This window comes from Alexandromys fortis, unplaced genomic scaffold (assembly GCF_014885135.2).
Source record: "Alexandromys fortis isolate MF-2015 unplaced genomic scaffold, M_Fortis_MF-2015_v1.1 scaffold_18, whole genome shotgun sequence".
Lineage (NCBI taxonomy): Eukaryota > Metazoa > Chordata > Mammalia > Rodentia > Cricetidae > Alexandromys > Alexandromys fortis.
In genome coordinates this window covers 13,735,869-13,757,314 of record NW_026067897.1, presented here as the reverse complement: position 1 = coordinate 13,757,314, position 21,446 = coordinate 13,735,869, and the positions used below count along the sequence as shown (strand labels likewise).

At 44.9% G+C, this 21,446-nt stretch overlaps 1 protein-coding gene and 1 long non-coding RNA gene across 2 annotated transcripts; one reads left to right on the top strand and one right to left on the bottom strand.

Annotated features, from left to right (window-relative positions):
- The first annotated feature begins 561 nt into the window (after positions 1–561).
- Positions 562–2,452, top strand: LOC126515238 (uncharacterized). The gene is made up of 2 exons (XR_007595782.1): positions 562–1,559; positions 1,593–2,452. It is a non-coding gene; the product is annotated as an uncharacterized lncRNA (long non-coding RNA).
- Positions 1,967–20,355, bottom strand: Ptgr1 (prostaglandin reductase 1). The gene is made up of 10 exons (XM_050164722.1): positions 20,233–20,355; positions 18,121–18,236; positions 16,143–16,188; positions 15,158–15,214; positions 13,115–13,282; positions 12,029–12,146; positions 9,476–9,631; positions 7,401–7,509; positions 5,193–5,311; positions 1,967–3,114 (listed from the first exon to the last, which is right to left on the bottom strand). Exons 2-10 carry the CDS (start codon positions 18,224–18,226, stop codon positions 3,004–3,006), a joined length of 990 nt encoding a protein of 329 aa, XP_050020679.1. The 5' UTR covers positions 18,227–18,236; positions 20,233–20,355; the 3' UTR covers positions 1,967–3,003.
- Positions 20,356–21,446: the final 1,091 nt, after the last annotated feature.

Sequence of the window (21,446 nt, the reverse complement as noted above, 5' to 3'; positions counted from 1 at the left end):
GTGTATGGCAGTCTCCTTGTACTACTGTCTCTGAGTCCTCACACTAGGCCACCCTCTTGTTCAAATGCCATCCTCACTCTGCTTTGACTCTGGCAACCTTCATGACGCCATGCTCCCCAACTGCAACCCTGCTTAGACGCTGAGAGCCGCACTGACCCAAGAAGCCCTCTGCATTTTGTTCAATCACTTGGCTTAGGATTCAGGTTTCTTCGCTAAGCCACAGTTCACTCCCAGCCCATCCCACTCTACTCTTTGACTCCGTATGCCAGGCAGCTGACCTCCATCAATAAGTTCAGTCTTGGGCAATGGTGGCACGCCTTTAATTCCAGCACTCGGGAGGCAAAAAATAAAAAAAAAAAAATAAGTTCAGTCTTTTCTGGCACATGGGGCTTCTCTACTCCAACCCCCAAAGGCGGGCACCTCTTGTCCCAACTGTTGTCTTTAGGACCAAATGGCTGGATAAGAGAAGATGCAGCCAGGTGTGGTAGCACACGCCTTTATTCCCAGCACTTGGGCGGCAGAGGCGGGCAGGTATCTGAGTTCGAGGCCAGTCTTGTCTACAGAGTTCTAGGACAGCCAAGGCTGTACAGAGAAGCTCTGTCTCAAAACTTCAGAGTGCAGACAAAAGCAGGGAATTCCAGTTTTTAATTTTATTTGTCAACAAATTTTTTCAAAATGTTCAGGATTCAAAAAGCACCAGTATACAATATAAGGTGGTCCCTTGCCCTAACACTCCTCAGTTCCAGCTGTTTTGAATGAGATTCCTTCCTTGGTATGACAAGTGGCATTAGCCTCACTACACAGCACACCAGTGTAGGCTGGCACTGAGACCTCCAGATGGCAGCAGTGTGTTCGGTTTTGTTTTTCTTCTAGCATCATAAGTGATGTGGGAGTGTCATATATCAATCTGTTGATTTCATTGGTTAAGTTATAATAAACCAGCTGCTTGGCCTCATGGCTTGGAACATAGATGGGAGGAGTAAACAATAGAATTCTGGGCGGAAGAGGAAGTGAGGTCAGACTCTGCTCTGCTCCCAGAGAGACCCGACAGCTCTGCTGGAGCAGAGACGCCATGCTCAGCTCTCCCAGGCAGATGCACGCAATGAAGCTCCTCCAATCCCGGATGGATGTAGGCTAGAATCTTCCCGGTAAGCGCACCTTGGGGTGCTTACAAACATCATTAGAAATGGGCTAGTCCAGGTGCGAGAATTAGCCTGTAAGGGCTAGAGTTCATGGGCCAAGCAGTTCTTAAATGAACACAGTTTGTGTGTTATTTCGGGCATAAGCTAGCCAAGCAGCCGGGGTGTTGGGGACGCAGCCCCGCCGCTTTCTATTTCAACACATAAGTATCGAGTATTATATGCAATTGGGGTACAAATCTTACACCATCAAATTCACCAATGTCTGCATGGAGTTAGGTCACTTTAAGCTTTTGGACACTGCTCCAGTTAGCTTGAACGTTGATCTTGACAACTGCTTCAATCAAACTGGCCTGTGGACAGGTCTGTGGAAGCCTCTTTATTACTCATTGATGTAGGAGGCTAAGCCCACTGTGGGAGGTACCATCTCCTAGGCTAAGCCCACTGTGGGAGGTGCCATCTCCTAGGCAGTGGATGGTGGACTGTACAGGAAAGTTAGCTGAGCACCAGCCTGCATGCGCTAGCTAGCAAGTGGCCTTGGCTATGAGTTCCCTGGTTAGAGACAAAGCTAATGGAATACAAAGCAGGCCTACTTACAGCTTCCTCCCCTAATTTCTCTCACTGACAGGCAGTAACCAGAAAGTGTAAGCCGAATAAACCTTTTCCTCACCTAAATTGCTTTTGTTGCAGCAACAGAAAAGAAAATTAGAACAGACACTGCCACGAACTGGCCCAGGGGAGCCACTCAGACCGTGGGAGAAGCAGGGTCTTGGTAACAGGAAGGCACAAGTTCGGCGAATGACAGACAGACAGAACACACAAGAGAGTGGTTGGAATCTGCTGCGATTTTACTGAATTCATGTTTTCATTATATAGTATTCAAACAAAGAACAAATCAAAAGGTCATGTGTCATTGGTTGGCACAGTATGAAAGCTTCTTTTAGTCACATCAGCAATATTTAAGAAAAGCATATTATCAGGGACAGGTGTTAGACATAAAGCATCCTTAGAAGAGGAACTCTTGTCCTTGGGAATGTAAACCTCAGGCAAGTGGTTTCATCTTATGAATAGAAAGTTTCTGTCTTATTATTGCTATCATGGCCCTTCTTCTTCCTAACCCTTTATTTCATCTAGTGACCAAATATACCTAATCAGTTCTCTGCACCTGCTGAACTATACTTTTTAGTACCTTCTTATGCAGCAGACATCATGGGGTTTGGGATCTAGCAAGCCTATCCATAAAGTTGAAAGTATAATATAACAGTCTTTGTCCATCAACAATAACCCATCTATTCTCTTGCTCATCATACACCCTGTGTATGACAAAGGTTCTGCTGTAGTCTTATACATTCCCATACTGTGCTTTCCTATCCCAGAGCTGTTTCTGAAGAGAATGATCCTTGTCTTGTATATATATAGAATATCATTATTATAAGAGATTGTGCAAAGCTCATATCCCGCATAGCCAGCTAATCGAGAAACCCGTCTATGCCTCAGCTGTGGCTAAGACCAGGCTGTCTGCCATTGACCTCCAGGAAGCCTAGTCCCATGGGACACGTAGCTCCCGTCCGGCATAATGACATATGTCATGTCACACAGATGACACTGGAGTTGGTGTGGCAAGACACCGAAGCCATTATTTCTTACAATCACCTAGGAGGAGCTGAACGAGGCAAACAACTTCTTGTTGTTTGTCAGGAGATTTCATTCTCTATCATAGATTTTTAAAAAAAAATCACACAGGTATTTTAGTAGATAGGTCAAATTCCTTGCAGTTATTTCTTACATAAGGCAGTGTACATTTGTGTACAGATGATTAAAGATGACCTAACCCTCCAGTGATGATGCTTATGTCATGTTTTCTTCATGCCTTCACTATTGCCTTCCCCAAATTTTCTCCTTTCAACATCCCCATGAACGTCGCTGGCATCTTCTCAAATCCTTCTTGGATGTACTCGTGATACTGGATTTTACCCTGCACCAAAACAACAATCATGGGTTGATTTCATTTTCCAAATGATGTTCTCTTCTCATCCTAGCAACAAGACACTTCGTTCTTCCTTCTAACCAAGGTTCACCCTGAGTGTTACCAGTTACTTAGAAGAAAGGGAGGAAAGGGTTCATATCAGAGGTTTTTTATGTACTTTACAGATTCAAGGATTGTTTGGTTCTCTTAAGACAGAGTTTGGCTATTGTAGTCCAGGTTGGCCTTGAACCCTTGGTCCTCCTACCTCCTCGGACAGGCACATACTAATACACCCAGCTTCAGGGTTTTTGTTTTTAAAGGGGTTTTATGTAGAAACCCAAGCTACCTGATAACGTTTGTACATCATCAGCCAAGGATGGCTGAATACTCTCTATAGACTTATGGTCATGCCACCGCTTGAGGTCACTCAAAAAGCACACGGGAAGTGGAATTTGAATCCCTGACTTCAAAGCTCTGGCCCATTCCTACTTTAAAAGGACAGAGGCCCCCGCATAGGACAGAAAGCTAAAATCTGGTGTGATGATTAAAACTACAGAATGAATATTGCTGTGGATAGAACTGTGTCCTACCCACCACCCGAATTCCTCTGCGGAAGTCCTAAATTCCCCAGTAACCAGAAAGCAAGTATCTTCTAAGACTGGATGTTTAAAGACATAATTAAAACATAATGAGGTCATATGAGCATGTCATGAGCAAGCAGGACTGGTGTCCCTTTTGAAACTAAGGCAGACACACCCAGAGAAGACCACAAGACGATGTAGGAAGAAAAACCTCTGAAGAAGCGAGAACCCGCTGGTACTTTGCTCTCAGGTGAGTAGCCTCTAGAATGAATTTCTGTTGACTAAGCCACCCATCCTGTGGTGCTTTGTGTCGGCAGCCCTAGAAAACTAACGCAAATACTAGTGAAATTTTAATAATAAGGGAAATTAGGTATAACAGGAGGGTATGCGGAAGCTTCCTACACTGTCTTCCCAAGTTTTTCTTATCAGTTTGTAATTGTGTTAAAATAAAAGGTGTATTTTTTTTAAGTTGGGGGTCTCAGTAAGGGAAAATGTTTGTTTAGCGTTTGTGAAGCCTTTGAGTTGAATCCCAGCATTGGGCTGGGGAGTAGGGGGTTGGGGCAGGAAACAAAGAGGTGAATTAGAAAGAAATTAAGGCAGCTCAACTTCACTGCTTCTTGTTTGAAGCAGTTCTCCACTCCAACCCCCAAACAGCAGGCACCTGTTGTCCCAGCTGTTGTCTTTAGGACCAAATGGCTGGATAAGAGAAGATGCAAAGAGAGAGGTAGCTAGGCGGTGGTGGCATACATCTTTGATATCCCAGCACTCAGGAGGCAGAGACAGGCAGATCTCTGTGAGTTCAAGCCAGCCTGGTCTACCAAGGGAGCTCCAGGACAATTAGGACTATTACACAAAGAAACCCTGAATCAAGAAAAAAACAAAAACAAGAGGAAAAAATGCAAAGAAAGAAACTATATGAATAAACATAGACAAGACCACCTCTAGGTATTTTGTTATGAAGTGGATGGGTCTGAATAGCAATGAAACTCAGAGAGGCTACGGGCATGAGTGGTGCCTGTCTGTACCTTCAGGATTCAGGATGCTGAGAAAAGAATAGCATGAACTTGAGATTAGCATGGGATACACGGTGACACACTGGTTCCATTCCGGCCTTCACCCTCAACCCCCAAACAAAAATTTAAAGAAATTTATTTTCCTTTTTAAGATGAGGAAAGAATGTTTATATATGAAAACACTGATTCAACAGACAAGGAGAGACAGAAAAGGGAAGAATTGGGGGCTGGAGAGATGGCTCAGCAGTTAAGAGCACTTGACTGCTCTTCCAGAGGTCCTGAGTTCGATTCCCAGCCACCACATGGTGGCTGCCAACAACCATCTGTAGTGGGATCAGATTCCTTCTTCTGACGTGTGTGAAGACAGAGCACTCAGATATATAAAATACATGACTAATAAATCTTAAAAGGGGGGGGATTGAAGGACTGAGGGTTGTGAGTTGTAAAAGTCTGCGGGAGCTGGTGGGCAGTGGGAGTGGCTGGGTCCCCTTACCTCTGAGACCCAATTCATCAGGTCTATCAGAGCCTTCTGGCGAACATCTCCCTGCCAGTGGGTAACGAGGAACCCCTCCATGCGGAGTTGCTGATAAATCACAGCCTCTGGGGGTGGGCCTGGAAAAGGAGCATTCACTCATAGTCACAGGGTCCTGGGACGTGTCCACAGTGAGACACACTGTCTCGGATCTCCAAGCACCCCCTCCCCATTCTGCTTCCTCCGCTCCTTTCTGATCCACAGGGCCAGCACTAACCAAGCAGTGGGGGAGAAGAATGGCCCCAGAGACATCCGCACGCCAAGCCCCAGAGCCCGTGAGCATAAACGCTCCACAGGGAAACAGAGAGCAGGAAGAGAGAAGCCACACTGGCTGCCTGGGAGCCAGCAGCTGAGGTATGGTGCAGGGTTGGAGTTACACACTCTCCGAGAGTCAGTGGAAGTGGGCTTATGGAATGGCAAGGTCAGGAGAACAGAAGCAAGCCATCTTTGGTGTCTTGGACAACTGGTGCAACTTAAGGCTAAAGTCTCCACTCACTACTTGGAAGAAAGAAATGGAGCCTTGTCTTGAACCAATAGAAATTGGCACATGATGCGGGACATATATAAATGCTGGGATGTGCCTCAGAACAAATGCGTTAAGTCATAACGCTGCCCATGCTCAGACCGTCCTGCAGCATGACGCTTCTTCAACAGACCCACAGCAACCTTATTTCCCTCAGAGTTAAAGGTCCAGCCTGGGCTAGGGAGATTGGGCTCAGTCAGTAAAATGATTGCCATTCGACACGAGAACAAGAGTTCAGATCCCTGGCACCCATGTAAAAGCTAGGCACAGCAATACGAATTTATAACACCAAGTAGAAGGATCCCTTGAAGTCATCGGCCAGCCATCTAGATGAATTGATGGGCTCCAGCTTCAGTGAGAGGCAATAGTCTCAAAAAGTCAAAATGGAGAGCAATTGGGAAGATCCCTAAGGTTGACCTCTGACCTCCATACATACCCACACCTATGTGCACACACCACCCACATAGGTGGGAACCTTCATTTCCTCATCTTGGAGGAGACTGAAATACTGTTGCTGAGCTCAGTACCCCAACAGGAACATTGGTTTCTTTTGAGTGCAACAAAGCAAATATGGTTGTAAGTTGGCAGAAATACTGGCTTGTCTCTGAGCTATACTGATACTGGAATGTGCTAGAATTCCTGGCCTCAGAAGCAAGGCAGAATCCCATCTGATTAAAATAGACAACTCTACTGCCATCTCTAAGACCTATTTGAGTAGCAGAAATTCAAAAGACTAATTGCAAAAAAAAAACAACTAGATCAGGAATATTTGATTGCACCTATTTAGACTGTGGTTAAGAAAATATATCCTGGAGCTGTCTTTGGTTGGCGGACAGATGGTTTCCCAAAATTTCACCTTAGCATCAATTGCAAAAGAAGATGTGTGGGAGGGGGGTGTCCCTATCAATGAGATTGCCAAGCAAATCTGGAGTTTCCTGGCTGAAGAAGGTAGTGTTTTGATTTTCCATAACTCACGAGGGAATCTGCAATCAGTCCGTCTTCAGCCCCACTGCTCTAAGCTCCCCCGTCTCTAGGCAGTGCTGCTGGCAATCAGTGCTATGGGCTTTTATTCACAAATCAAGCCCAGGATTGAAGAAGTAAGCAGTCGTTCTATGGTCACCCATATCCTGATTAGAGACCCAAAGATTCCTTTTTCTTCTTCTTCTTCTTCCTCGGAAGCCTCAACTAAATCTATCGTCCTGATAGCAGAGAGAAGACCCGATGTGAGGAGTCGAAGCACTGGGCTCTGTCTTGTGTCAGCCATTCATCTTGTAACAGAGGCTCACACAGGATCCCTCACAACACAGAAGCAAAGAGCATAGGGCTCTCACCTCACACTGCTTTTGGACCCCTGGGAGTATAAAGGAGAGGGAGGGAGGGATCTCAGTATAGGAAAGTGAGGAAGAGAGAGATAGAGAGCACAAGAGAAATGAAAGAGGCCAATCAAAGAGCATGTGTGCCCGGAGGGCGGGAGCAGCCAGGCCTTTTTCTCTTTTAGGGGAAATTGTCAGACGCCCATGAAGCACAGACGTCTTGCTGCTCTAGGAGGCAAGGCCCACCCACACCTGTGAAGACATGACAACTACCCCCGCCTCATCCCCGTGTCTGTGACTCTGTCCAGTCCTCCTACATGGAGGAGCACATACCTTGTGAACGTGGACCGGTGAGGTTGTACTGAGAGATGGCCCCACAGATGGCAATTCTCCCAAACGTCTTCATCTGGGCTATAACAGTGTTTGAAAACTCTCCGCCCACCTAAATAGACAGCCAGAAAACAAACAAAAAACATAACACGTTAAAAAATGGTAAAAGTCCACTAAGGAGAATCAACAAAATTGATTAAATCAATACAGCGGTTGTAGTGATTGCGGCTGAAATACATATCAGAAAGGAACATTTCTAAGAGGTAGAGGCAAAAGGATCAGAAAATTGAGGTTATTCCCAGCTACATAATGAGGGCAAGTTACTTAAGACTTCAGTTTAGTATAACAATCCAAACCTCATTTCTCCTTTGTAAAATAAAGTAAATAAACTACAAAGAAGGGGGATTAGGATTAAAGATTATAATCCACATGAGAAATGTTCACATGTAGACATTTTGCCTAGGAGCCATAGTTCAATATTCCTGGTTACTTTACAGAACACAGCTACTGCAATAATGAAATTTAACTTCAATGAAGAGATGTGTACTCATATATAAAGAACTGATAATCCAGTTGAGAGCTAGGCCAAAGTTCTGTATACATGTTCCCAAACATGATACATGTATGTCCATGAGTATGTCTTCAGTGTCATTTGTCACAAGGAAATGTAAATCAAAATCATATTGAAATCACTTCAGTCAGAGTAAGATGGATATAAGAAAACCAGTCACAAGTCAGGCAGTGGTGGTGCAAGCCTTTAATTCCAACCCTCAGGAAGCAGAGGCAGGTGTATCTCTGTGAGTTCAAGGTCAGCCTGGTCTACAGGTTGAGTTCCAGGACAGGCTCCAAAGCTACACAGAGAAACCCTATCATGGCAAAAAAAGAAAGAAAGAAAAATAAAAATAAAAAAAAGTAGAAGAAGAAGAAAGAAAGAGGAGAAGGAGGAAGAGGAAGAGGGGAGGAGGAGGAGGAGGAGGAAGAGGAGAAGGAGGAGGAGGAGGAGAAGGAGAAGATGAGGAAGAAGAAGAAGAGGAGGAGGAGGAGGAGGAGGAGGAGGAGGAGGAGGAGAAGAAGAAGAAGAAGAAGAAGAAGAAGAAGAAGAAGAAGAAGAAGAAGAAGAAGAAGAAGAAGAAGAAGAAGAAAGGCAGTCATTACAGGTAACATTAAGGCTATGGAAAATTCTAGCCCTTTGAGACTACTGGTAGGAATGTATGACAGTGTAGTTATTTTGCAAAAATACATTGGCAATTCCTCAAAATGTAAACATGAAGTTTCCATATGACCTAGCAATTCTACTCATAGATGAATATCCAAGAGAAATGAAAATGAATTCAAACAAAAATTTGTGTGTGAATGTTCACAGTAGCATTACACAGTGAAAAATCAGACGCCTGTCAACTGATAAACAGGTGCAAACTGTAGTATATCCATACAGTGAAATATCATTCACTCATTAGAAAAAAAACAAGTATGAATACCTACTATAACACGGATGATCTGGAATCGTTTTTGCTAAGTGAAAGAAGCCAGTCACAAAAAGAACACATTTTTGAGGAGAAAAGACAGAGGTAACTGAGAATTAATGTTTCTTTGGGGAGTGATAAATATTCAACAACTGTGGTCACAAAGACAGTTTGATACTAAAAATGGTTAAGATCTGAACTTTCTTTCATTTACAGTGCAGGGACTGGATGCAGGGCTGTGTACATGGCAGGCAACAAGCCCTATTGCTGAGTTACATCCTTAGGCTAAAATTTTACAGTGGGTTTATTTGTTTGTTTATTTATTTATTTATTTATTCAGTGCTCGATATGGGAACATGGTAACATTACAAAGCTCAGGCTTGCCTTGAGCCTGCTATCCTCCTGTCTCAGCCTCATGAGTGCTGGTATTATAGGTATGCCTACTATGTCTGGCTATTCAGTTTAAATGAATGAATTCCATGGTCTGTATACCTTAACAAATCTTTCCCCCATAAAGAGTGTACTTGATTCGTATATTCTAGACGGAAACTTTAGAAAGATGCTCCTTTATGTAATACATTATTGGTAAATCGGGTAAGCTCAGATTGTACTTACATTGTCAAAATAGCAATCGTAACCGTCAGGAGAAGCCGTTCTCAATGCTTCTTCCAAAGACTTTACTGTCTTGTAGTTAAAGGCAACATCGAATCCAAGCTTCTTAAGGTAGTTAACCTTTTCATCAGACCCTGCGGCACCAACAACTTTGCAGCCCTAAATGGGGGACAATGCAGACTATTAATGAAGCAGGGCCCAATTCCACGTTCCCACGTTACACAATCATGTTGTTACTCAAGAGCACACCTTGCGCAGGTCAACTTTTCCCCACTATGACAAAAACAGCTGAGAAAACAATGTAAAGGAGGAAAGAGACACCTGGCTCACAGTGTGACTCCATGTTTCTGGGGTGTATGATATGTTTATCACAGCAGAAGGGCATGGCCTTAGGAAAGCCACGCAACTATGGTGGCCAGCAGAAAGAGACAGAGATGGATAAGAAGAATCTAAAACAAAGACAATACCAATGACCTACTTCTTCCAGCTAAGCTCTCCTAGTTTGTCTCATCTACCAACAATGCCATCAAACCATCCGATGAGCCTATCCGTAGGCTGATCCATTGATGAGGTCAGAACTTTCCAAATCCAATCACTTCTGAAGTGGGAACCAGCTTTCAACCTATGGGAACACAATTCCTACCCAAACCACGGCACACACCAAACGCAAGGAATTCCACAGGAAGTCAACAGACCCTGAGGGTGAAACTGGTCCCCAGCCTAGAACTCAACTACAGCTAGCCTGACCACTCAGTAGATCTATTCGGTTTGCCGTTCATTTCAACCTGCTGCTTCAACAACCTGGTCACTTGACCTCCTGGTCTCTTCACTCTGGGGCATCTCTTTTCCTCCAATGACGTAAATCTTATCTCGGTGTGGTGCTTCATCTTTGTTGTCGCTGTGTTAATTGTGTGTGTGTGTGTCTGCATATGCACACGTGTGCATGTGCAGGTGTGTAGAAAGGCCAGAAGACAGATCCTCTCCATCTAGATAAACAGGTGATTGGGAGCCTCTATGCGGGTGCTGAGAGCTGAACTTGGACCCTCTGGAAGAGCAGCAGTGCTCAGAACTACTGAGCCATCTCTCCAGCACAGTGCAATGCTTCTTTGGAACATCATTTCCCCTTTCTCTCAGCTAGTTTTAAATTTTTATATTTATTACTAACCATGTGCATGCACTTATGACATGTAGGTATGGGTACACGCATGTAACAGCACATATGAGGAGGTCAGAAGACAACTTTGGAGAGCTGGTTCTCCCCTTTTCCTTGCACCTTTATATCAGAGGCTGAACTTGGGTCATCAGGTAGGTACAGTAAGTCTCTTTGCCCATGGAGTCATGTCTATAGTCATCTATATTTTTAGTAAAACATTTGCAATTTAAATATTGGAAATACTTCTAATTTAATTTTGTAAATATAGCCTATGCTACAATATAGCTAGACCTTCTGAGTTCAGAAAAAGAGAAAAACAAAGCCTACAAATCAAACTCAAACGATACAGGCAAAATTATCCTTAAATCCTATCAGCTCAGTGGTAGAGTCTGTGCTTAACACGTCCTAGACCCTGGTTCAGTTACCAGCCTCGCCCTAAAACCATCAGTTCCAAAGGTTTCAATCTATAGTGTGCCAATATTTCTTGCATTTCTGGAATGCCAGAATGACGTTGGAAGATAAATGTAACTCGCTGGTTGTAAGGTTAAATAACAAAAGCTGAGACAGTGTTTATGAGATTCAGCTTCTTTACTCATCTAAGTGTTTCCTACAGCCTCAGTTGTGTCCAAGTGCCTATTAGTAACAGAGGCCAGCCCTTGGCTATCGGGTACAGCTCTACATTCAACTCTATTCCACTGACCTTGCCCTATAAGAACACGTCCTAAGTCCTCTACAGAAGCCGTTGGCAAAGCTACATCACTCAGTCAGGTCACCTGAGAACATCCCCAATATGAGAAAACAAATCCTAACCAGGTCTGAGCTGCCTGCTATCCTGTACACTCGCCGTCAGACTGGATCCCTTGAGCAGAGAGCTGCCCAAGTCAGAGTCTACACTCTGCTTCCATTTCTGTTCCAGGAGTTCATTCCCAAACAATGACCCCACCACCTATACTGATTGCTCGCTTCTTTCTGATGCAACAGTCTTTGCAATAGACTGTTGGGTGATGACTCCTGGTTCGGCTGACCTCAAGTCCCTCTTTGTATTTCTGGAGTCATGAAAGAAGGCAATTAAAGTGAGCAAGAGAAGACACAGTAAAAACAAAACATATGTGTGTAATAAAACATATATTATACATACACACATATATGTTTGTGTGCATATATACTCAGTAAACCAGATGGGTTCATGCCTGACTTGATATCTGCTGTGTTATCAGTTAACACTGGTCATCTTTATTGTTTTCATTTTCTCATCCTCCCCTTTCTCAGCCTCTGTCTTCTAAACAAGTCCCAGAAAGTTGATCGTACACCCCCTTGAGTGCAGAAAGTCCTCTGTATTCACGACTGCATTCCCAGCATGTGCCATGGGTCCTGCAGAGGTGTGGCTAGAGAAAGACACTTACCTTGAGCTTGGCTATCTGCCCCACTACTGAGCCCACTGCTCCTGCTGCTGCGTTGACCATCACTGTCTCTCCACCCTTCACGCCACAGATTTCAAGCAGGCCAAAGTAGGCAGTGAGGCTACGGGAACACATACGGATGTGGGAATAGATTCAGACTCTTTCTCATCTCTTTCCCCTCCATACTCTCCCCCTCAGACAGTGGTGGTGCACGCCACTCAGCACTCAGGAGATCCCCACAACAAAAATTAAAAATTTTTTGTATCTTTAAACCACATATCTCTCAAACCCCATCATTATATTCTCAACATCTATTGGTTCAACTTTCTAAATCCCACTTATGCTACAGTTTGGAGATAAGCTGTGTCTTCCCCAAGCCTCTTGTGATTAAGGTTTGGTTTCCAGTGTACCAGTGTTCAGAGACAGGGATTTGACAAAGTGATTAGATCATGAGAGCGCTGATGTAAGCAATGCATTAATCCCATGATGGATTCAAAATATGATGGCATTGATAGGAGCTGGTACCTAGTCAGAGGAAGTAGGTCACTGAGGACAATGCCCTAGAAAGATACATCTCATTTTTGGCTCCTTGTTTTTCTCTTCATCCTGGGTGCCATCAGATAGACAATTCTGCCCCATAATTCCCCTTATACCATGATCATTGGCCTTGTCCCAGGCTTAAAACAAATGTGCTAATTAACTGAAACCATGATCTGGAAGAAAACTTTCCTCCATTTAAACTGTTGCTTTCAAGCATTCTCACATAAATAGAAGCTGACACAAGATGAAGATGAGAACATGTGGAATTTGTCATTCTGTACCTGACTTACTTTATTTAATGTCCTCTGGGTTTGTCTATGTTATCATAAAAGCCAAGGTTTCTTTCTTTCTAAAGATTATATTGTATTCTTTTATGTATAACATTCTCTGCATTCATTTACTTAACAGATTCTTCTCTGCTTGAGCTCCTTCCTTTTTCATTCCTAACAATTTTTTTCCAATCAGCCCTTGTGCCTTAAGTCTCTCCTTGCTGGTTAAGTTATAACATTAGACATTCTGATGAACAAAACATGCCATGACAACACTTACCCTGGCATGCCAACTGTCCCCAAAGCCAAAGACAGTGGTAACTTGTCTGGCCACTCTGCAGGCAGTTTTCTCAGTCCATTGCCATCAGAAATGGAATGTGATGTCCAGCCTGCTAAAGCCACCACAACAGTTCCCGTGGGAAAGGCTGGGTTTTTGCTTTCCACAACTCTGGAAGATAAAAAGACAGTAAGTAACGTGATATCTTTTCCCATTCATGGGGTCAGGATGCTTTGTAGGGAATGTTCAGCAGAGGGCATTGAGCTAAGTCGTCCATGACTGACTCTGAGGAATCTCTTCTTAGTTCTTAGTCATATAGGAACCACCAAAGAACATTCTCAACTGGTCCCGCACCAATCTCTTTCTCTGCCCATTTCTCTCCTTTCTTAGCAAGGGTCCTCTGTCCCCTGGATCCAGGGGCCTCTCTCCTCCATCCTCTATATATCAGCCTCCCCCCTCACTTGGGGACCCACTCTGTCCCCTAAGTCCTCCTTTCTCTTACATTGTTAACCTTTTCTTCTCTGTCGTCCTTTCTCTCAGCGGTAAGAAGGCACAACTCGGCCATTTTATAATCTCATCTTTTCCCCCCATCTTCCCCATTTTATACTCAAGTTTTCTCATTCTCCATCCGCATGATAAACCAGAACAATATGCTTTCCTCCTTCACCAGCCCACTGAGTTCACAACCTTCTGATTGTGAAACACAGTGGCTACTCTGTTTTAATATCTCTGAATTATTTATTTGTTATTCATGTGTGTGGAGGAGGAGACAGGTACCATGGCACGTGTATCGAGGTCAGAGGTCAACTGTCCAGAGTCCGGTCTCTTTCCACCATGGGTTCTAGGGACGGAACTCAGGCCAACAGGCTTCTCTTCTTTAATACCTGACTCCACCTCTCTACTCCGCCCTTGTGGGTCCCAAGACACTGACCTCTGACCTCTGGCCTCTGGCCTTTCCTTCCTAAGCTGCCTCTTTTCTGCCTCATCTACTGATTCTTGCAGCTCCTCTTACTCAAACCTTACTTCTTGAATGAGCCCTCCCCCAAGTTACAGCTAAATATCACATTTATTTTAGAAAGTTTAAATAAAATGAAAATATCAGACTGAAAACTTAGCTCAGTCATATAGTACTTGCCTGATGTGCACGCAGGCCTGGGCTGAATCACAAGCACCACAATTTTTTAAAGCAAAATTTAAAAAATGCTTAAAAAAAACAAACAAAAATATCAGCTATAATCTACAACATAAAGATAACAGCTAATTTTTGGTATGTTTCAAGGTAATCTTAATGATAGATTTAAAATATATAATGTAAGCTGGGTAGTGGTGGTGCATGCCTTTAATCCGAGCACTCGGGAGGCAGAGGCAGGCGGATCTCTGTGAGTTCGAGACCAGCCTGGTCTACAAGAGCTAATTCCAGGACAGGAACCAAAAAGCTACGGAGAAACCCTGTCTTGAAAAATCCAAATATATATATTATACTTACATAACTGAAGTAAAGTTTTGCAACCTAATTCTCTCTCAACTTTTTTTTTTTTCTTTTTTTTTTGGTTTTTCGAGACAGGGTTTCTCTGTGGCTTTGGAGCCTGTCCTGGAACTAGCACTGTAGACCAGGCTGGTCTCGAACTCACAGAGGTCTGCCTGCCTCTGCCTCCCGAGTGCTGGGATTAAAGGCGTGCACCACCATCGCCTGGCTTCTCTCTCAACTTTAGATTAGTTTTATATAATTTATATTTTTTGTGTTCCTGCCATGATCCTTCTCACCTCAGGCCCAGGACCAACAGAGGCAAGGGCTACATACTGAATCCTATGAAACGATGAACCAAAACGAGCCATTCCTCCCTTTTAGTCATTTCCCTAAGGTATTCGGCACAGCTACAGCATCCTTCCGACCCTCTCAGTCAAGAAGGAGGCGGGTCTTCCCAAACTGTTTCCTAGAGAACCACAGAGGCTGGAGAAGGAGCTGCGGGAGCAGTGAACAGACAGACCCGGCAGGTGCTGGAGGAGGACATTTATCTGAACGCCAAGGCAGATGTAAATACTTACCTGGCCACTTGCTCACCCATCATCTTATCACCCTCCTTCAGTCTTTTCGATGCAATTCTAAAAAAAAAGGAAAAAAAAAAAAAACAGAATTCACTCTTAGTGTACAAGACTATCTAATATCTTGAGTCTTGAGTACCAAGCCAAATGGCAAAACACTGAGTCAAAACAACATCCAATATGCCAGGGCAGTAAACCAGGTGAGATGCAGCATGAGGTGGCTCTGCTTGGACCCCAAAATATACATTCTATGAATGAATATGAGCGTCTTACCACTCTGCTCAGTTGGAGGTCAGTTTCTGTCAACCATACTCAAAATACAGCACGGGCCCTGCTGGTATCTGCTACCCCAACACTAAGCACCCCCGAAAGGATGCTAATTGCCATTTTGTTTTATTTAACAGAGTCTCCCTATGACTGGTCTTAAAGTTGCAGTCTTCCTGCATCAGCTTCTCAAGGCATGAGCCACCACGCCCGGTTGCTAGTTAACATCTTTAAATGGTATCTTTCCACAGAGAGTTGAATCTTTGCCAATCAGCTGTATTACTTATTTAGGTTAAAAGGAATCACTGAAGTGCCATGGAAGGGCATTTGTTCCCTCGCTGCCCTCCAGTGCTTTTGGAGTTATAAGTCTGAGTCAACTATGAATCACAAAACACAAAAGACTGGGGAAGAGAAGGCAGCAAGGTCTGGTTTTCATCTTAGCGCCTTCTGCTCCACTGTTGCCCGGAGGGAATGGGCACATAGGGGCCAGCTCCTGCCCCTCTCCCCATCTCTCCTGGAAGCAGCTCCACTGAGCAATGGAGGGGAACACTGCGCAGAGCTGACCCTGGGCTACAGAAGATGAGACCCTGGAATCTCACCACTGTTACAGTATAGGGAGAACGAGGAAAGCCTGCTGTTTTGATCATGGGCTACCCTAAAAGACGAGCTGCAGTCCTTCAAACTATGGGCCAACAAACATGAAAACTGAGGAGGGAGAGAGTACCTCATGTAAGGATCCACAGAGAGGAACAGGGCTTCCAGCAGGACCTCTACAAAAAAAACCCAATGAGATGTAGTTAGCGACGCAAGCCAGGATGGCTGCAATATCCCGGCATTCTGAATAAACAAGCCTAGTCTTCCTGCTTAGGGTCCCCGGCTCATCCGTGCTATTAGTGATTAATTTTACCATGCTGGGGATTGATTTTAAAACCTTGTGCATGTAAGGAAAACTTTCTTACCGCGAGTTTCACACTTCCAGCTCCCCACCTGTGCTTCCCATTGGAGAGAAGAAAGGTTTTCACATTTGACCCAACACAGCTGATGATGATGAAGATGACGATAATACTGCTACCTGTACTATTTTAGGGGGATCAATTCATGTGACATTTTCTTTCTTTTTTAAAAAAAATATTTATTTATTGTGTATACAGTGTTCTGTCTGTCTGTATGCCTGCAGGCCAGAACAGGGCACCAGACCTCATTATAGTGGTTTGTGAGCCACCATGTGGTTGCTGGGAATTGAACTCAGGACCTCTGGAAGAGCAGCCAATGCTCTGAGCAATCTCTCCAGCCCCCTCATGTGACATTTTCAACCATGGTCCCATTCTACTTAAGGTCAAGTTAAATAACTTAACACGGTCACTTTTGTAGCCGCCATGGTATGGTGGTCATGTAGCACCTTTGCTTCCTACTGTTGTGATAAAGACCATGACCAAATCTGCCCCAATCATACAAAGGGACAGATCCTGGGCAGGAGCTCCAGGGAGGCACCTGGAGGGAGGAATTGAAGCAGAGGCCATGAAGGAACTCTGCTTCCTGGCTCACTCTCATGTGCTTTCTTAACACAATCTAGGACCACCAAGGGTGGCAGAGCCTACACTGGGCTGATCCCGCCTATGTGAATCACTGACCAGGAAAGTATCTATGGACTTGCCTGCCCACAGTTCCATAGAGACATTTTTCTCACTTGAGGTTCTTCTCAGATAACTTTAGCTTGTGCCAATTTGACAAAACTAACCAGAATGCGTAACATTTTACTAGCTTCTTTGATCGATACAAAAGAAGACATATTTTGCTGAAGTGACCTCCTCTGTATATTTTCTGGAACTTTGTATCCAAGTTTTGCCCACTGCAACTTAACCTCAGTGAGTGACTCTGTCGTGGCAAGGGACTGCACCCTGTTCTCCAGCGCTAACTCACTGCAGCACCCTAGGGACACCGCTCATGGGCTGGGATCTGGGTAGAACTGCTGAGACCTGCTCGCCTCTCTGTCATCATCAGGCTCACCAGGACAGAGTAGACAGCCTTCTTTGTCAAAGCCATGAAGGGTAAGGCACCCAGACATGAGCTTCATCAAAGATGCTGGGGAGGGGGACCCGTGATGACATTCAAGCTGCATAGGAAAGAAACCCTAAAAAGGTTGTGTGGTGGATTGCAAAACAGACATAAGTGCCTCCCAACATTGTGTACAGAGAAGAGAAGAGAAGAGAAGAGAAGAGAAGAGAAGAGAAGAGAAGAGAAGAGAAGAGAAGAGAAGAGAAGAGAAGAAAGGAAAAGAGGAAAGAAAGAAATTTGCCAGCTTTTGAATCTGGGCAACTTGTTTTGATCCATGGGATTTTAAGAAAAGCAATACAAGTAGAAACTTGAAAAATTCTTGAACACTGGAGCTCACCAATCCACAAGACCACCACAAGGAAAGAACCCAATCTGGTTGTCCAGAAAAAGGGAGGGCGGCGCTGTAGCCTGACCCCAGTAGAAAACCTTCTATTATTAGGCATATGAATGAAACTTATCCTAAAGTAACTAACCATTTAGCTCAGGTGAGACCTACAAAGAAGCACCCAGCTTAAACTAGCATAAACTGTGAACACTCAGAACTTTTGTAAACTAGTAAGAAAAATTGTCTGTAGTCAAACTTGGGGATGGATTCTCCATTAGGCGGCAGAAGCTAACGGTTACAGCCTCTGCCAGCTCTGACTTGCCTCCATTATTTAAGGGTGGGAGCTCAGTTGTCTTCAGCTCAAAGTTACTGTCAGTGGGAAAGCCTTCAAAGTGCTTCTTCAGGGTCCAGCTCTTAGCCTGCACCATCTTGATGTACCTAGAACACGGTAAACACGTGGTCAATGATCATCTCATAGCCCTGAGGCCAGCAAGCACAACCCTATTACCATATAATCACATCCATTTACAGCTTTCTGGGATTATACTAAGCAGTTCCTATGTTTGATCTCATTTTATTCCCATGGCTTTTCTGTAAGAGTCATTGTTACCAATCACTTCAGGTGCACAGATGCGGAAAAAGGCTAAAACAAGCTCTCAAAGCAAAAAGAAACATATAAACTGACAAATTCATGCTGGAGTTTCTCTAGGACATTAGACAACTAGCGGACCTGCAAAGTCCAGCAATTTCTCGCCTCTCCTGCTGTGACTCTTCAGGAAAAACCTGAAATACAGGAACCAAAGTCACGTCTTTTTTTTTTTTCCTACAGAAGCGTGGACCTCATAGCCACTTGGGGGCGCCACTGCTCCATCTCATTGTCTCTGGTTTCCGCTCCAAAATGGAAACTGGCTTAAACTTGCTTCCAGGTAAAACCAACAGATAATCTAAGCTGCACAGTGCTTTAAAGGGAGGGTTGGGGACACAGAACTACACATCATCACGTGGGACCTCAGTGAATTCTCCAGATAAGCACTGAGGACTGACCAGTTTGTCCACTACGTCCCTCTCACCCTAGGACGATGGGGGGGGGGGGGGAAAACAAAGCCCAGCTCTTTCCATTTACTTGTCTCTGGGTTCGACAAGGGGTTCCCGTAGCCCAGGCTGGCCTGAGCGAGCTCGCAACCCGATCCTGCCGTGAACCATCATAAGGTGCTGATGACGAGCCTCGGCGAGAACAAGTGCTCCTAACTGCTGAGTCATCCTCTTTCCAACCACTCCCACTCCTCCCCCAACTGACAGCTCACTGCTTACATTGAGAGGACACAGTGGAAGTGGTGGAGAGTGTTTCACAAGCCCGTCATCTTCTTTACCTAACATTTTGTGACGAAACACTTGAAATCTGCTTCGTTTTGAACTAATCATTGTCACCAAGAGTCACTCTGTCTGACTCAGTGCCCTTTGACCAATACTTCAACCCTTCTCAGTCTCTGATAACTATCGTTCTACTCCACATTTCCGAGTTCATTTTGTTGTTTTTCTGAGACAGGGCATGGCTGTGTAGCCCAGGCTGGCTTGAACTCCCTAGGTAACAGAGGCTGTTTTTGGAACCCTTCATTCTCTTGCTTCCACAAGCTGGCACAGCAGGCACGCTCCACCACACTCAGCTTGAGTCTGGTTTATTGTTATCGTCATTTTGTGTGTGCATGACCCAGGTTGGGGGGGGGGAGGGTCGCATGCGTGTCACCGAGGGCTTGTAGAGGGCGGAAGACCGCCTTCAGGAGTGGGTTCGAGTCTTCCATCCTTGGGTTCCAGGGACCGAACTCAGGTTGTAGGACTTGCGGGGCAAGCACCTTCACCCGCAGAGCCATCTTACGGGAGGATTTCCATTTTGTTTTGTTTTTAAGACTCTTCATATTTCCGTCTCTCTTCAAAGCAGCAGCCCCTGTTCCTCCTGAACTTGCCACAAGTCTAGAAGGACCCCTTTGAAAAGGGTCCTGGTACAGTGCCCTTGGTGCGTGACCTGGCCTGCTCGGCTGGCTTCCTACCTCGCATGTGCGAATCCTCACCCCTATCTTTCTCATTTGCTTCAGTTTAGCAATCCTGCAAACTCCTAGCCCAGATCTTCCTGGGTGCAGGCGTTTCCGCCGCATGCACGAATGCATGTACAGTCGGACTGCAGGCCGACTTTGCCGTTTCCCTAACTCAGGTCTCAGTTTCTCCAAGAAGCTGCAGGGACCGCGAGGCGATTCTGGACTCCCTAACTTCCTGAGCGCAGAACCCAGGGTCACTAAGCACCGGTCTACGGACGTCCGGGTGGGGACCTCCCGCGCTCACATGCTCAACGAGGATTTAGATGCTCGGCGGGAAGAAAGAACCGGTCGGGCGAGGGAAGAGGAAAAGAAGAGGGATCAAAAATATTAGTGTGTCTACTTACAGAAGCTCGCAGAAACTCCTTTCCTGGGAGGCCGCTCTGAATGCTCAGTTTAGCGCCCAGCAGTTGACTTTAAACTGGACGGTCGGAGTGGGCGGGGCTTCTCCAGGGTGGAGCAGCTTCAGCCAAGAGCTGGGCTCACAGCACGGCAGGGGAGGGACGTAAGGAGGGGTTTGTGTGAGTAGGTGTCTTTCTGTGTTCTAAATAATAAAAATATTTTTTTTCCTGAAGAACTCAATTTACGTTCACAAGATCAGAATCAAAGAATTCAATAAATTACCCAGTTACTTCAGGCAGTATCCTGCCACCTCGGGCCAACTAACTGATGTTGCTGTCACTATTTCCCGTCTCTGGGAGAGGCAGGTTCCTTAACAGAGAATGAGAGCAGTCATGGCATCTAAAACTGTTTTGTAAAGAATGAGTTAAGATGGAGTTATGGCAGCGGGGGAGATAACAGCCGGCACTACTCGCTGCCAGCAGCGGGAGGAGTTCCCAGCTCAGGAACCTCAGTAAGGTAAAGTCCCTTCCTTGACTAGAGGGCAGAAGGCTCAGAGGAATCAGTGGAGAAAGTCAGGTAGTTTACCTGCCTTAGATTTAAGTGGGACATTTAGAAAACTATGCCCTTGGGTGATTTTACAATCCCTAAACCGCATTGCTCAGAGAAAAGATGAGGGAAGGAGAGAGGGTGTGAGATTGCAACCTGGCTTACTTTATCCTAAAGACAGTCCTTTGTGAATGAAATTTTTAGAAGGCTTCCTGAGGAACATTGTTCAGGTCTAGGGCAGAGGGGAGTGCTCAGACAGACCATTCTTTTGTAAAACTCAGTCACAAACATTCTCTACACAGTCTTGTTGGAGATGGTTTAGAACACCCATCATCTCCATAGGCAATCCTGACATTTTATGTTGAGGTTTCTGATCCCCAGGATGTTTGAGTGAGCAGCTTCTTTCCGTTCTCCTGTCCCTCTTAGTTCCCATCTTTAGGTCTCACGTTAGTACAGTGAGGGCTAGTTCTCAGTTAAGTCGTTTGACCTCTTTCCTGGCAAGCCACACTGAATCACCAAACTTTAATCTAATCTCCACCACTGCCCAGCTTTCTCTTTCTCTCTCTCTCTCTCTCTCTCTCTCTCTCTCTCTCTCTCTCTCTCTCGGTTTTTCAAGACAGGATTTCTCTGTGTAACAGCCCTAGCTGTCTTGGAACTACCTCTTACAGACCAG

What these genes read in the sequence shown, in the direction of transcription:
- Ptgr1 (XM_050164722.1), bottom strand. Translation starts at nt 18,226, where the DNA reads ATGGTGCAGGCTAAGAGCTGGACCCTGAAGAAGCACTTTGAAGGCTTT. An exon ending in TCTGTGGATCCTTACATGAG is followed by an intron (nt 15,215 to 16,142) that starts GTACTCTCTCCC and finishes CTTTTTTTTTAG; the next exon opens with AATTGCATCGAAAAGACTGA. An exon ending in ACGATTGCTATTTTGACAAT is followed by an intron (nt 7,510 to 9,475) that starts GTAAGTACAATC and finishes CTGTCTATTTAG; the next exon opens with GTGGGCGGAGAGTTTTCAAA.